Source organism: Corticium candelabrum, chromosome 6, assembly GCF_963422355.1.
Source record: "Corticium candelabrum chromosome 6, ooCorCand1.1, whole genome shotgun sequence".
Classification (NCBI taxonomy): domain Eukaryota; kingdom Metazoa; phylum Porifera; class Homoscleromorpha; order Homosclerophorida; family Plakinidae; genus Corticium; species Corticium candelabrum.
The window spans coordinates 8,420,818-8,435,817 of NC_085090.1; the positions used below are offsets into that span (position 1 = coordinate 8,420,818).

Here is a 15,000-nt window from a genome sequence, read left to right on the forward strand (position 1 = left end):
CAGGCAGGTGGATGGACAGACAAACTGACAGACAGACAGATGGATGGACACACAGACAGACAAATGGACAAACACACAGACAAACAGATGGACAGACAGGCAGATGGATGGATGGACAGACGGACAGACAGACAGTTGGACAGACAGACAGACAGATGAATAGACACACAAACAGACAGATAGGCAGACACGCAAACAGACAGATGAATGGATAGAGAGACAAGCAGACAAACCGATGGACAGACAGACAGACAGACCGGTGGATAGACACACAAACAGACGGATAGACATACAGACAGATGAACAGACAGGCAAATGCATGGATTGACAGACAGACAGACCAATGGATAGACAAACAGACAGTCAGTGGATTGCTTGATGTATGATCAGCATTTCCATCATCTCATCAACTTCCTTGTTTGCAGTGCACCTATTCAGTGTGACGTCACTCTTCGGTCTCAACGACCGTCTCTTTGTCGGCACTCGATCTGGTCACATAGTTGTAATCAATTCTAACTCACTATCGATCATATACAAGTTTCACGGTTTTTGTGAAAACGTCACTTCCATGCTTTCCCTTCCGAAATCATTGTGGAACTTGCTCCCTGCCGTATCCTGGCACACATTAGATGCAGACACAGCCAGGGAGGAGCCTTCGAGTTTATTTCCATATTTGGTTAGTTTTGGTGTTGGATTACAGAGTTATGCCAGGGAACACGTGGGTATGTCAATAACGAGTCTCTTGCACAGCCCCTCTTGTGCAAGAGACTAGTCAATAACAAGCTTCATGCTGCTTTAGAATGGACAGTTTGTAGTCTGTTGATATACGATGGTCGCAGTCGTTTGTATTTCGAATTCTATTTTTGAATTCTATTTTGCCGCTGCTAGGAGAGTAGATTGTAATACTGTTGTATACAGGTACAGCAACTGAGTGATCTGACTGCATGTTGGGCATGTGATCACACCATGCAATGGTGGTGAACATCCCAGATAAGAATTCAGTTTCTGGGATAAACACGTGTGATGGCAAAAGTAAAGTAAGCAATTTGTGTAATATTATTTCTTAATTTAAATATGTATCTATAGGCACCAATACTGCTCACTATTAATAAACAGGTTTTAGTCAACTGGCAACAATACTAATCAACAAAGACTGAAATAATGTTTATGTTAACGTAAAACAGCTACCTGGTAATAGTTCCATACAACAGCTAATGAAATAAATAAAATAAAACAGTTAATAACGTTCCATTCATTTTAAAAGAAATTTCTGCGTAAAGTCAAGAACAACACAGTCATTTGTGTGGGCAGACATGTTCCACCAAACTGGTACTGAAAACATCTTCAGCCTGAGACCTGCACCCAATGGTACACATAGCCTTGATCATTGCTGCCTGGTTGGCCTCGTCACCAAATTGATTAGTCCACTTATCCAATGCTGTTACAGCTTGCATGTAGCAGTCATCTTTGTTTTCTATTTCTATCACCTTCGTCTTGTTCATAAAAAACTCAGCTGCCAATGTCAACACAAGCTTTTTCCAGGAATGAGAAACTTTCTCAGCTACTTTCACAATATCATCAGCCGTACATTTGCTGTTTGTCTTAAATGTCATTGACTCATCTTGGGTTTTCCGTGCTACATCATCTTTCTCTTCATAAAACCAACAGTCTAATGCAGCTCTCTCATTGTGATCCAGATTGACATCGACCCTGCTTTTGTTTCTTCTCAATGTCGTGTCCTCACTTGGTATATAGTTGTCTATACATACCAACTTGTTTACATCCACACAAATGGCTGGTCCGGGATGTTGAATATTAAATGAAAACTGAAAACGAGACAACCCTGGTGTCTTCACTTCATGCAGCTTTTTAGTGATAAACAGACGGATGTCTGTACACAGAGATGCAATTTCATGAAGTGGCCGTTGTGTGTCAATAGTGACAATGATATATTTCTTCAAGTGATAAATCACTTCCAACTTGACATCTTTCTCAACTCGATATACACACTTATTACGTGTCAACATTGGCTCATCAGGATATTTCTCAATGCAACACGTCATCAGCCTAAAATGCAACTGCTCAGGAATAAACTCAATTTTGTGAGACAAAATGATAAGTGACATTGGCCGAGAAGCAACCAAATCAACAGCTGCAAATGGACCTTTTGACTCGACTTCTAGCAAACATGGAACAAAGTATTCTGTTTTATAAGAAACTGATAAAGGAAGAGGTGGAGGATTGGGGCACAGAATAAAATAGAAATTCAACAAATTGAGTACATCTTCATACTCTGCTGGCTTCACTCCTGCTTCTTTCAGACGATGATCAATGAGTTCCCAAGAAGCAATTCCTACTTGCCGAACTCGATTCCAATCTTCAATCAGTAACGGAGGAGGCCAAGTAGTGACAGATGCCACAACTGAGAAAACCTTGAAAATCCAGCTTGGTTTGGTGACGACTATGTTCTTCAGCTTCTCACTTTTCTGAGGATAGATTACTGATCCGGCTTCATCTAAATATGTTAGAGCAAGACAAACTTCTTTCTCTTCTGACATTCGACACAATCGACGGGCAAAACGCATGATAACATTGACATTGGAAAGAGCAGTGCCCAACTTGATTTCTAAAGAATCAAGAATCTTCTCTAGAACTGACCAAGTGGCTGGTATCAGAGGCTTAGGTGATACATCACGTGCCATCTCTTCAATGACTTGCTTCACTGCACTCACGCCTGCATCCTCACTTGCACTGTCAGGATCAGACACCGAATTCTCCACACGAAAAAACCAATCATTAGCCTGGTTAGATGGTCGAAGGATGTGCTTCTGAAATGCTTTATTACAAAACATTTTAGACAGAAATTCATTCTGCTTCTTGATCATTTCTTCATCGGCATCATTGATGTGTGTTCCAATCAACAACATTACTGGTGATGCACATCCCTTTGACTTGCCGATGTTAAGACCAGAGAGAAGGCCTTCAAGACTTTCGACATCTCCTGCCAAAAAAGTCATGGATGCCCATAAAGCCACAGCATCATAGTTTGTCACTATCCAGTGGTTGTCGATTGGAATTGGTTTTGAGTCAGCAGAAGGACAATAGAAAGACTTGGCAGAGTCACCTAGAAACTCGGATGCATTAAATACAACACAAACGACACATCCTGGTGTGATGGCTTCTCCTTGACCAGGAAGAAGTGGCTCCTGACCTCCCAAATCCCAAATGGCAACGTGAACTTTTGAATCTTCCTGCTTTAAGAGGTCAGGATCACTTTGGAAATCTGTAATAGCACGAGCTATCCCTCCAGTTAGAACTGTTGCTTCATCAAGTTTGTCTGTATTGTTGCTGCTTTCTCTAGTATCAGTTGATGTAGATTCTCTATCAACTGACAAGCCAAGCTCAACCTCACTGTGATGATCTGCATAATCTGTTTTGTCATTGTCATATTTGTTGTCATCTTGACTACCAGACACATTTGCACTTGAAACAGTCGATACATGAACTGCTGCTCTAGCTATTTGTTTGTCTAAAAATTCTTCGTCCTTGTCACTCAAAAGCTTCCAGTTTGATGCTTCACACACTGCCAACTCTGCCACTGCGACAGGTGTGCTCGGTTCAATTATCTGAAACTTCAGTTTGAGCACAGATCGTTTAAAGGACGTCTTGCCCGTTCTGTCTCTACCAGCAATGACAATCTTCACTCGACTTACTTCGACTTTTCCTTGTGATAAAGCTCGAACAAATAACTCAGCCGCATCAGCTCCCATGCCTGTCACACCACCTACAACAATACCATCATTACAATTGTACACTAGAATCTGTTTAGTAAGAAGCTCAACTGACGAGGACAAAGAACGACGTTCAGTATTGTTCCATCAGTTACTCCTGCATCAGCCAATGTTTGCTCATCGTGTAGTTGCTTCTTCTTATAAACAAGCAGTTGATCCCATGATGATGGGTCATTCTTGGTTTGCAATTGCTTCTTCAAGGCGGCGACAGTATCAGATGATTTTGCTGTCAATTCAACAGCTTCACCAGTTAGTGACTTGGCCACTAGTTTGAGCCATTCACTCTTGTGAGGTTCTACAAAATAAGTAACTACATCAATACACTTAAACATGTACAACTGTTCTAACACTACACACAAATAAACAAATAGTCAAGAAGACATTCTACTAAATGTAAAGCTTTCTCTCTCTGTCTAATATGTTTGGGTGTCTGTGTGCTACGCAAAGTCTCTATGTCCCCCAGCCGACTATCAAAACGGTAGCTGGACATGAAGCATGTGGGAGTGCTGACTATGGTGCAGCTCTGACATTGGGAATCAAAACTCACACATAATTGGTTGCTACAAGATATTACTTTGTTAGACAGTAGTCTTGTCTATCCACAGTCAGAAACCAGAGAGGCAATTGTGGTAAGTTCTTTCGCTAAGGAAACTACATCTGTGCTTAACACAACTTAAATATGTGACCTGCAAATGTAGATGTTTCCATTCAAATATAGCTCTTTTACAAATGAATCACACACACACACACACACACACACACACACACACACACACACACACACACACACACACACACACACACACACACACACGCATGCATGCATACACACACACACACACACACACACACACACACACACACACACACACACACACACACACACACACACACAAATGGACAAATGTCAAGCCACATCATTCGTGAATGACGTCAACCCTAAGGTCAGTCGCAGAGATAGCTCCCTCTGTCTCCATGCACTACGTGGAGGCTTAGGGCCAGCCACCCTGGAGCTTGGCCAGAGTCATCCAGGGGCACTGACGTATGGCGCAGCTCTGGGACTGGACACCAAGGCGCACACGTACCCGTCTGCTGCATGATGTTGCTGCCATGCCAGCGGTCTTGTCCACCCCAGTCAATGACCAGGTACTCATTTATACTCCTGAGTCAAGAGAAGCAAGTGTGGGTGAGTTTCTTGCTTAAGGAAACTGCGACAGTGTCGCCTCCACCAGGATCGAACCTTCAACCCTCATCACGGAATACAAGATCCCGGATGTCATCACCAATGCTCTACCAACTGCTCCACCGTGCCACACACACACACACACACACACACACACACACACACACACACACACACACACACTACATTTATGCAGGGCCTAAGGCACACATACTTCCATGTGTACACACACACAACAATAATAAACTTACCATTCTGTTCTTGACCTGACTTTGAAATGGATTCAGTTGGTAAATGTAAACGTTCTCTGTCTTGCTTGTTTAGAACAGTTATATCAGCTCCATGGGATACCAACAAACGTGCAGTTGTAAGATGATCATGTTTACATGCCAAGTGTAGTGGTTGGTTTCCATCTTTATCCACTACATCAATCTTGGCATCATGTTCTAGTAAAATAGAACACAATTCAGGACAGTCTTTCTTTCCACCAGCTGCTGTATGTAGTGGTGTTTGTCCATCTTCAGTCAATACATTTACATCTGCTCCACAATCCACTAACAGCTGGACAGTCTGAATGTGACCATTTCTACCTGCTATGTGTAAAGCGCGGTTACCATGACGATCTGCTACATTCACAGTCTCCTTTGTTATCAGTAGACGACACACAGCGGGAGAGTCACCTAAATAACTATCAAGATATTTGTGAAGAGGAGTTTGACCTTTATAGTTGACAGAAGTAACTTTGGCTTTGTGATCAACTAACAGTTGACAGACATGGACATCATGATAATAAGCAGCGACATGAAGCGGCGTATCTCCATTCCTGTCTGTCTGACTGACGTTCGCGCCTCGTGACAGCAACAACGAACAAATATTTGAATTTGTATACTCGGCAGCATAGTGTAGAGCTGTTTTTCTCCACCATCCATCCACATCATTCACGTTCCCTCCTTCTTCAACCAGTCGTCGAACCTCCTTCCACTTTTCATACATCGCAGCTTCAGCGACATTTCGTTCCATCTCGTTGCGTTGAAGTTTGCCAGAACGTTCACTAACAACACGATCACACAACACAATCACTTATTCATCCATATCTCTCAAACATCTCATTTCTCTTACACAATCTCACAAAACGCTGCGAACACACTTGAAACAGACTCCACCCTACAAATAAAAAGTGGGCAGAAAATTCAAGTTTATCACATCCCGGATGTAATTTCCGGATAGACCTAGTGACTGACACGTGGCTTAGAATCATCAATCATCATCGCGGTTTGAACACCGAGGCCATAGCGCGCCTCCCGATCACACTTTATCCTCCTGCCTTCCGCCTTTTCTCCACGACGACGTCCTACACGGAATGTCCGCCGTGCAACGCTTCGTAACAGTAAGAAACGCAATTATAACCGTTAAACGCACCTGCAAGTCGTCTGCAAAAGCCCACACTTCCGTCCCATTGTCTTTGCAGGATCAATTCGATGTTGTGCGCCAGAGTCTCGAGAAGCTCGTCAACAACTGCAAGGTGCTCTACGTCTCGTGCATTGTGATGTGATGTGATGTGATGTTTGTGTGTGTGTGTGTGTGTGTGTGTGTGTGTGTGTGTGTGTGTGTGTGTGTGTGTGTGTGTGTTTGTGTGTGTGATGTGTGTGTGTGTGTGTGTGTGTGCGTGTGTGCGTGCGTGTGTGCACGTGCATTTGTGTGTGTGTGTGTGTGTGTGTGTGTCAACTGGCTGAGGGGTGTGACCGTGCATAACTACAACTCTAATTAATTCCGTTTTATTTCCATTTGCAGAGTTTGAGTGACTATGTGCGCAAGCTTCTCAGTATTGAGCAGGAGTATGCAAGGGGGTTGCAGAAGTTGACAAAGAATGCAGCAGATACGAGCACTGGAAAGGCCGTGCAGTTCTTGGGGTATGTGACGGGTTGGTGTGCTGGAGATGACATGGTGTGATTGTTTGCTGTCGTTTGTTTTTGCTGTTGTTGTTGTTTGTGTCGATCTCTTCGTGTGTGTGTGTGTGTGTGTGTGTGTGTGTGTGTGTGTGTGTGTGTGTGTGTGTGTGTGTGTGTGTGTGTGTTCATGTCTGTGTGTGTGTGTGTACACATATGTTTGTATGTGTTTGTTTGCAGAGCTGCTGGTGCTGGGTGGCTTTACACTCTGCAGTTGACACAGAAAGTGTCTGAGCACAGACTGCAACTTGGTGACACAATGGAAGAAAGAGCAATAAGGACATTGAATAGAGTGTTTGATGGAGATTTGGACAAGCAACGAAAACAGGTGGGATAACAATAGTTATGTATTAGAATCAATAGGCAGACACAGACAGACGGATGGACGAATTGACAGACAGACAAACAGACAGACAGATAGATAGACAGACAGGCCCACAGACAGACAGACAGACAGACAGACAGATGGACAGACAGATTGACAGACAAACAAACAGACATACATACATACAGATAGACAGACAGACACACCATTGACAGACAAATAAACAGACATACATACATACATACAGATAGACAGACAGACGCACTATTGACAGACAAACAGACAGACAGACAGACGGACGGATTGACAGACAAGCAAACATACAGACAGATTGACAGACAAACAAACAGACATACATACATACAGATAGACAGACAGACAGACGCACTATTGACAGGCAGACACACTATTGACAGGCAAACACACTATTGACAGACAGACAGACAGACAGACGGATTGACAGACAAGCAAACATACAGACAGATTGACAGACAAACAAACAGATAGACAGACAAACAAACAGACATACATACAGATAGACAGACACACTATTGACAGACAAACAAACAGACAGATAGACAGACAGACAGACAACTAGACGGTCACATGGACATCCAAAACATCACTGGTTGGCCTGTATGCCATCAGTATCTTGTCTGATGGATTGATTTACTTCCAGTTGATAGCCGAAGGTCGACGTTACTCCAAAGAGATGGAGCAAGCCAACCAAAAGCTTCAGAGAGCAAAAGCCAACTACGTCACGTATAACCATTACTAACATCTCTAATCCACATACAATGACTCACACATTTCGATTAGTGCCTGCTCGTGAGTGGGAAAACGTGCTGCTCGGCCTACACAGAGAACACGGAGACGTCTGGGCTTCGTCGTCAACGAAGCTTCGAGAGAAGGAAACAACATCATTCACAAAGTGCCAACAGGTCAGTTAACTATCATGCAATACACTCAAAGAGTCAGCCAGTTATCACACAATACAATGCAAACAATTTCCGTTGCATACACTGGCATAGCCAGGCCTGAAATTGGGGGTTTGGATTGATATTAATGGCATACTTTAGTAATAATTTAAAGGTATCTTGGAGTCCAATTAGAAAAGATGCTGGTTAATATTAATAGTTTATTTAATATTAATTAATTAATTTTTTGTAGATCCTTGCTGTACATTAGCAAGATTTAGTTTCTGTTGGCGATCGCTTTTGTAGACTTCTGGTCTGATGCTATAACCGATTAATAAATTATTTATGCGGCATATTGTTTGGTGCCATCAAGTACTTGGTGTCTACGTTTTGTTATTCACTGCAGTTTGTGACTGTAGAGCTTGACATTCTCATGTTTAAAGTAGCGTGCGTTACATTAAACACGTGACCTTCTTAACTTAACGCGCGTTACATCAAACACGTGACCTCTTATGTTAACGCACATTACATTAAACATTTAAACACGTGTATGTTTAACACGTGACCTTATTCTGTAGTGCGCATGTGCACACACAATATCTAGGCCTAACATCATTTGCTTATTATATTCAAAACATTTCATTGTCATGATGTTATTGTATCATTGTTTGACGTTCACATATGACAATGTGTACAGATGAAGATTGCCTACCTCTCTGAATTGACGGCAATTAACGTTGTCCAGCATGCTCACTACTTTGAGAAAATGCCTCAACTGTTGAGTTGACTTACACAACTGGCGCATGACGTCATATCTGTGATGTGTGGAGCACTTCGAATGCTACAACAACACGTCACGAAAACAGTAGATGCAGAGGTAGGACGTCAGATTACAAACAGACAGACATAGACAGACAGACAAACAGACAGACAGACACAGAGACAGATAGACAGACAGACACACACATAGACAGACAGACATAGACAGACAGACAGACAGACAAACAGAAACATAGACAGACAGACAGACACATAGACAGACAGACAGACATATAGACAGACAGACAGACATATAGACAGACAGACACATAGACAGACAGATATATAGGCAGACAGGCAGACACATAGACACACAGACACATAGACAGACAGACAGACAGAAACATAGACAGACAGACATCTAGACAGACAGACAGACACATAGACAGACAGACACATAGACAGACAGACAGACAAATAGAAACACAGACAGACAGACACATAGACAGACAGACAGACATATAGACAGACAGACAGACACATAGACAGACAGACAGATAAACATATAGACAGACAGACACATAGACAGACAGACAGACACATAGACAGACAGACACATAGACAGATTGACAGACAGACAAACAGACAGACACACACAGGCACACACACACACACACACACACACAATGATATCGCAGCTCGTTCACATTCTGTTCACGTGCACAGCTGACCAAGACATTCGTGTCCAATACTGGCTGGTTGCCGCTTGAATCACTCGACATCAAGCAATACTGCCACGACTTCATCCTTTGCCACTTTGATCCCGACGACGCCATCCCTCCCCAACCATTCGTCTTCAAAGAATATCTAATGGCCGACGAAGCAGCGTTGGTTCACGCAAAGAAAGTCCAATACGAAATTATCAAATGCTTTCCTTCCGCATCAGACCTGGGCATGCAGGCACAAGGCAACCCAAGATCGAAGCCACAGAAACAAAAGACGGCCACGTTCTACTCACAAGCGGCCGAGAGCGAGTCGTCTGGTGGAGAGAACACTCACGGTGTTGAGAGTCCAGAAGAGTTACTCGAGAGTGTGGATAAGGTGATTGGACGAAGCAACAGCAACTCGGTGTCCGCGATGTTGTCTCTCCGGCAAGTGATCCTACGAGGTGGGCAAGCGTTGAAATCACGGTTTTCACGTGAGGGGATTTTGTTAGGCGAGGATATATTACAACCGGTTCTTCAACCGTGGCCGTACACCTTCGGGACAGTGTCTGATCAATTGCCGTCGTATCCCAAGCCGGATTCACCATCTTCTGCTTCGGTTGTACGAGTCACCGACGACGCTCCAGATTCGTATACATCTCAGCTCTCTGTAAAGGCTGAGAGTGCAGATGAGGCTTTGTTTGCTATCCGTTTGTGTGCTGGATATCTCGAGCAGCCGGTTGCTCTCCGCGAGGAAGGCATATTTTGTGTTTTGGGTGACGTGACTCGAATCCAGCAGCTGCAGGCGGCCTTGGTCACCGACGAAGACGGTGGATCGTCGAACACGCGTCTTCGCTCGCTTCTAATCAACGAGATTAGCAACGAGTTGAACCCCAACACGGTGGCAGGATTGCTTAAAATGTATTTACATCAGAAAAGTGTGTTCTGAGCCGATGAAAGTGGCCAAATGGCCGATATATGACGACTCGCTAAGGGCGATCTGTTCCAGGCTTGTCGACTAATGAGGGACCTACTGCAGAGAGTCACGAAACGAGGCTACGCCATTCTACAATCCGTGATAAAATTGCTGATGGAAATCGTGGAGTACAGTGAGGAGAATCGCATGTCCATGCAAGCGTTAGCTCTCTCGTGTGGCCTCTCTGTTTTCCCGGAGATGATCGACACCGGAGATGCTGTCATCACGCTCAAGTTCTTCTTGAGTAACTACAGCAGTTTGTTCGTAGTCGATGCTAACGAATGATGATGAGATGATAATGGTGGTGGGAATTGTGTCTCATTTGACGATGGGATGTGATGGCAGTGTGTTTGGGTTTGGACAGGAATCTGTTGCTTTTTGTTCACTAGAGAAACGTAGTGTGGTCATAAAGATTTTTACTGAAACGAAAGACGTGGCAGGTGAGGTTGACATTGCTGGTTATCTCAATGAAGGAGGAGAATCTGAAGGTGAGTGAATCATGCTGGGATGGACAGACAGAGAGACAGATGGTTGGATGGACAGATGGACAGACAGACAGACAGACACATGAACAGACAAACAGATGGATGGACAGACACACTGACAGACAGACAGATAGGCAGACACACAAACAGACAGGCAGGCAGGTGGATGGACACACAGACAGACAAATTAATTGGACAAACACACAGACAAACAGATGGACAGACAGGCAGATGGATTGATGGACAGACGGACAGACAGACAGCTGGACAGATGCTGACAGACAGATGGATAGACACACAAGCAGACGGATAGACATACAGACAGATGAACAGACAGGCAGGTGCATGGATTGACAGACAGACAGACAGACAGACAGACCAATGGATAGACACACATACTGTCAGTGGATTGCTTGATGTATGATCAGCATTTCCATCATCTCATCAACTTCCTTGTTTGCAGTGCACCTATTCAGTGTGACGTCACTCTTCTGTCTCAACGATCGTCTCTTCGTCTGCACTTGATCTGGTCACATAGTTGTAATCAACTCTAACTCACTATCGATCATATCCAAGTTTCACGGTTTTTGTGAAAACGTCTTTGAAAATGCTTTTCCTTCTGAAATCATCGTGGAACTTGCTCCCTGCCGTATTCTGGCACACATCAGATGCAGACACAGCCAGGAAGGAGCCTTCGAGTTTATTCCATATTTGGTTAGTTTTGGTGTTGGATTACAGAGTTATGCCAGGGAACACGTGGGTATGTCAATAACGAGTCTCTTGCACAGCTCCTGTTGTGCAAGAGACTAGTCAATAACAAGCTTCATGCTGCTTTGGAATATTGACAGTTTGTAGTCTGTTGATATACGATGGTCACAGTCGTTTGTATTTTCGAATTCTATTTTTGCCGCTGCTAGGAGAGTAGATTGTACTACTGTTGTATACAGGTACAGCAACTGAGTGATCTGACTGCATGTTGGGCATGTGATCACACCATGCAATGGCGGTGAACGTCCCAGATAAGAATTCAGTTTCCAGGATAAAACACGTGTGATGGCAAAAGTAAAGTAGGCAATTTGTGTAATATTATTTTTAATTTAAATATGTATCTATAGGCACCAAATACTGGTCACTACTAATAAACAGGTTTTAGTCAACTGGCAACAATACTAATCAACAAAGACTGAAATAATGTGTATGTTAACGTAAAACAGCTACCTGGTAATAGTTCCATACAACAGATAATGAAATAAATAAAATAAAACAGTTAATAATGTTCCATTCATTTTAAAAGAAAATTCTGCGTAAAGTCAAGATCAACACAGTCATTTGCGTGGGCACACATGCTCCACCAAATTGGGACTGAAAACATCTGTAGCCTGAGATCTACACCCAATGGTACACATTGCCCTGATCATTGCTGCCTGGTTGGCTTCTTCACCAAATTCATTAGTCCACATGCACAACGCTTTTACAGCTTGTCTGTAGCAATCATCTCTGATATCTCTTTCAATCCTTTCTGTCTTGTTTATGAAAAACTCAGCTGACAGTTCAACACAAGCCTTTGCCAACAATGACAGAGTTTCTCAGCTACATTCTCTACGTCAGTAGCCGTACATTTGGTGTTTGCTTGTACTGTCAGTGACTGTTGTTGAGAGTTTCCTGCTACATCATCTTTCTCTTCATAAAACCAACAGTCTAATGCAGCTCTCTCATTGTGATCCAGATTGACATCAACCCTGCTTTTGTTTCTTCTCAATGTTGTGTCCTCACTTGGTATATACTTGTCTATACATACCAACTTGTTTACATCCACAGGAATGGCTGGTCCGGGATGTTGAATATTCAATGAAAACTGAAAACGAGACAACCCTGGTGTCTTCACTTCATGCAGCCTTTTAGTGATGAACAGACGGATGTCTGTACACAGAGATGCAATTTCATGAAGAGGCCGTTGTGGGTCAATAGTGACAATGATATATTTCTTCAAGTGATAAATCACTTCCAACTTGACATCTTTCTCAACTCGATATACACACTTATTACGTGTCAACATTGGCTCATCAGGATATTTCTCAATGCAACACATCATCAGCCTAAAATGCAACTGCTCAGGAACAAACTCAATTTTGTGAGACAAAATGATAAGTGACATTGGCCGAGAAGCAACCAAATCAACAGCTGCAAATGGACCTTTTGACTCGACTTCTAGCAAACATGGAACAAAGTATTCTGTTTTATAAGAAACTGATATAGGAAGAGGTGGAGGATTGGGGCACAGAATAAAATAGAAATTCAACAAATTGAGTACATCTTCATACTCTGCTGGCTTCACTCCTGCTTCTTTCAGACGATGATCAATGAGTTCCCAAGAAGCAATTCCTACTTGCCGAACTCGATTCCAATCTTCAATCAGTAAGGGAGGAGGCCAAGAAGTGACAGATGCCACAACTGAGAAAACCTTGAAAATCCAGCTTGGTTTGGTGACGACTGTGTTCTTCAGCTTCTCACTTTTCTGAGGATAGATTACTGATCCGGCTTCATCTAAATATGTTAGAGCAAGACGAACTTCTTTCTCTTCTGACATTCGACACAATCGACGGGCAAAACGCATGATAACATTGACATTGGAAAGAGCAGTGCTCAACTTGATTTCTAAAGAATCAAGAATCTTCTCTAGAACTGACCAAGTGGCTGGTATCAGAGGTTTAGGTGACACATCACGTGCCATCTCTTCAATGACTTGCTTCACTGCACTCACGCCTGCATCCTCACTTGCACTGTCAGGATCAGACACCGAATTCTCCACACGAAAAAACCAATCATTAGCCTGGTTAGATGGTCGAAGGATGTGCTTCTGAAATGCTTTATTACAAAACATTTTAGACAGAAATTCATTCTGCTTCTTGATCATTTCTTCATCGGCATCATTGATGTGTGTTCCAATCAACAACATTACTGGTGATGCACATCCCTTTGACTTGCCGATGTGAAGACCAGAGAGAAGGCCTTCAAGACTTTCGACGTCTCCTGCCAAAAAAGTCATGGATGCCCATAAAGCCACAGCATCATAGTTTGTCACTATCCAGTGGTTGTCGATTGGAATTGGTTTTGAGTCAGCAGAAGGACAATGGAAAGACTTGGCAGAGTCACCTAGAAACTCAGATGCATTAAATACAACACAAACGACACATCCTGGTGTGATGGCTTCTCCTTGACCAGGAAGAAGTGGCTCCTGACCTCCCAAATCCCAAATGGCAACGTGAACTTTTGAATCTTCCTGCTTTAAGAGGTCAGGATCACTTTGGAAATCTGTAATAGCACAAGCTATCCCTCCAGTTAGAACTGTTGCTTCATCAAGTTTGTCTGTTGCTTCATCCAGTTTGTCTGTGTTGTTGCTGCTTTCTCTAGTATCAGTTGATGTAGATTCTCTATCAACTGACAAGCCAAGCTCAACCTCACTGTGATGATCTGCATAATCTGTTTTGTCATTGTCATATTTGTTGTCATCTTGACTACCAGACACATTTTCACTTGAAACAGTCGGTACATCAACTGCTGCTCTAGCTATTTGTTTGTCTAAAAATTCTTCGTCCTTGTCACTCAAAAGCTTCCAGTTTGATGCTTGACTCACTGCCAATTCTGCCACTGCGACAGGTGTGCTTGGTTCAATTATCTGAAACTTCAGTTTGAGCACAGATCGTTTAAAGGACGTCTTGCCCATTCTGTCTCTACCAGCAATGACAATCTTCACTCGACTTACTTCGACTTTTCCTTGTGATAAAGCTCAAACAAATAACTCAGCCGCATCAGCTCCTATGCCTGTCACACCATCTACAACAATACCATCATTACAATTTGTATACTAGAATCTGTTTAGTAAGAAGATCGACTGACGAGGACATAGAACGACG

The 15,000-nt window shown here is 43.0% G+C and overlaps 4 protein-coding genes across 5 annotated transcripts in view; 2 read left to right on the plus strand and 2 right to left on the minus strand.

Moving 5' to 3' along the window:
• LOC134181449 (uncharacterized) overlaps positions 1-921 on the plus strand; it is a 1,326-nt gene extending 405 nt beyond the window's left edge. The window contains exon 2 of the mRNA XM_062648725.1: positions 426-921. Coding sequence (XP_062504709.1) covers positions 426-772 — 347 coding nt within the window. The 3' untranslated portion in view covers positions 773-921. The remainder of the gene's footprint in view (positions 1-425) is intronic.
• A 119-nt stretch (positions 922-1,040) lies between these two features.
• LOC134181114 (uncharacterized) lies at positions 1,041-5,356 on the minus strand. The gene is made up of 3 exons (XM_062648320.1): positions 5,226-5,356; positions 3,847-4,086; positions 1,041-3,784 (listed from the first exon to the last, which is right to left on the minus strand). Exon 3 carries the CDS (start codon positions 3,768-3,770, stop codon positions 1,296-1,298), a length of 2,475 nt encoding a protein of 824 aa, XP_062504304.1. The 5' UTR covers positions 3,771-3,784; positions 3,847-4,086; positions 5,226-5,356; the 3' UTR covers positions 1,041-1,295.
• A 916-nt stretch (positions 5,357-6,272) lies between these two features.
• On the plus strand, positions 6,273-12,112 carry LOC134181222 (F-BAR domain only protein 2-like). 2 transcript variants are annotated; one of them, XM_062648459.1, is made up of 9 exons: positions 6,273-6,361; positions 6,443-6,496; positions 6,766-6,884; positions 7,101-7,248; positions 7,925-8,007; positions 8,065-8,186; positions 8,860-9,039; positions 9,648-11,089; positions 11,550-12,112. In XM_062648459.1, the coding sequence occupies exons 1-6, from the start codon at positions 6,335-6,337 to the stop codon at positions 8,075-8,077; spliced, it is 444 nt and encodes a 147-aa protein (XP_062504443.1). In that variant the 5' UTR covers positions 6,273-6,334; the 3' UTR covers positions 8,078-8,186; positions 8,860-9,039; positions 9,648-11,089; positions 11,550-12,112. The 2 variants fall into 2 exon arrangements, with proteins under 2 accessions (XP_062504443.1, XP_062504442.1); XM_062648458.1 differs by lacking the exons at positions 6,273-6,361; positions 6,443-6,496; positions 6,766-6,884; positions 7,101-7,248 and having other exon boundaries at positions 7,988-8,186.
• A 101-nt stretch (positions 12,113-12,213) lies between these two features.
• LOC134180963 (uncharacterized) overlaps positions 12,214-15,000 on the minus strand; it is a 4,451-nt gene continuing 1,664 nt past the window's right edge. The window contains exons 3-5 of the mRNA XM_062648146.1: positions 14,984-15,000; positions 14,918-14,920; positions 12,214-14,860 (exon numbers count right to left, since the gene is read on the minus strand). The exon at positions 14,984-15,000 is cut by the window's right edge and continues 223 nt beyond it. Of these exons, the coding sequence (XP_062504130.1) occupies positions 12,615-14,860; positions 14,918-14,920; positions 14,984-15,000 (2,266 nt within the window). The 3' untranslated portion in view covers positions 12,214-12,614. The remainder of the gene's footprint in view (positions 14,861-14,917; positions 14,921-14,983) is intronic.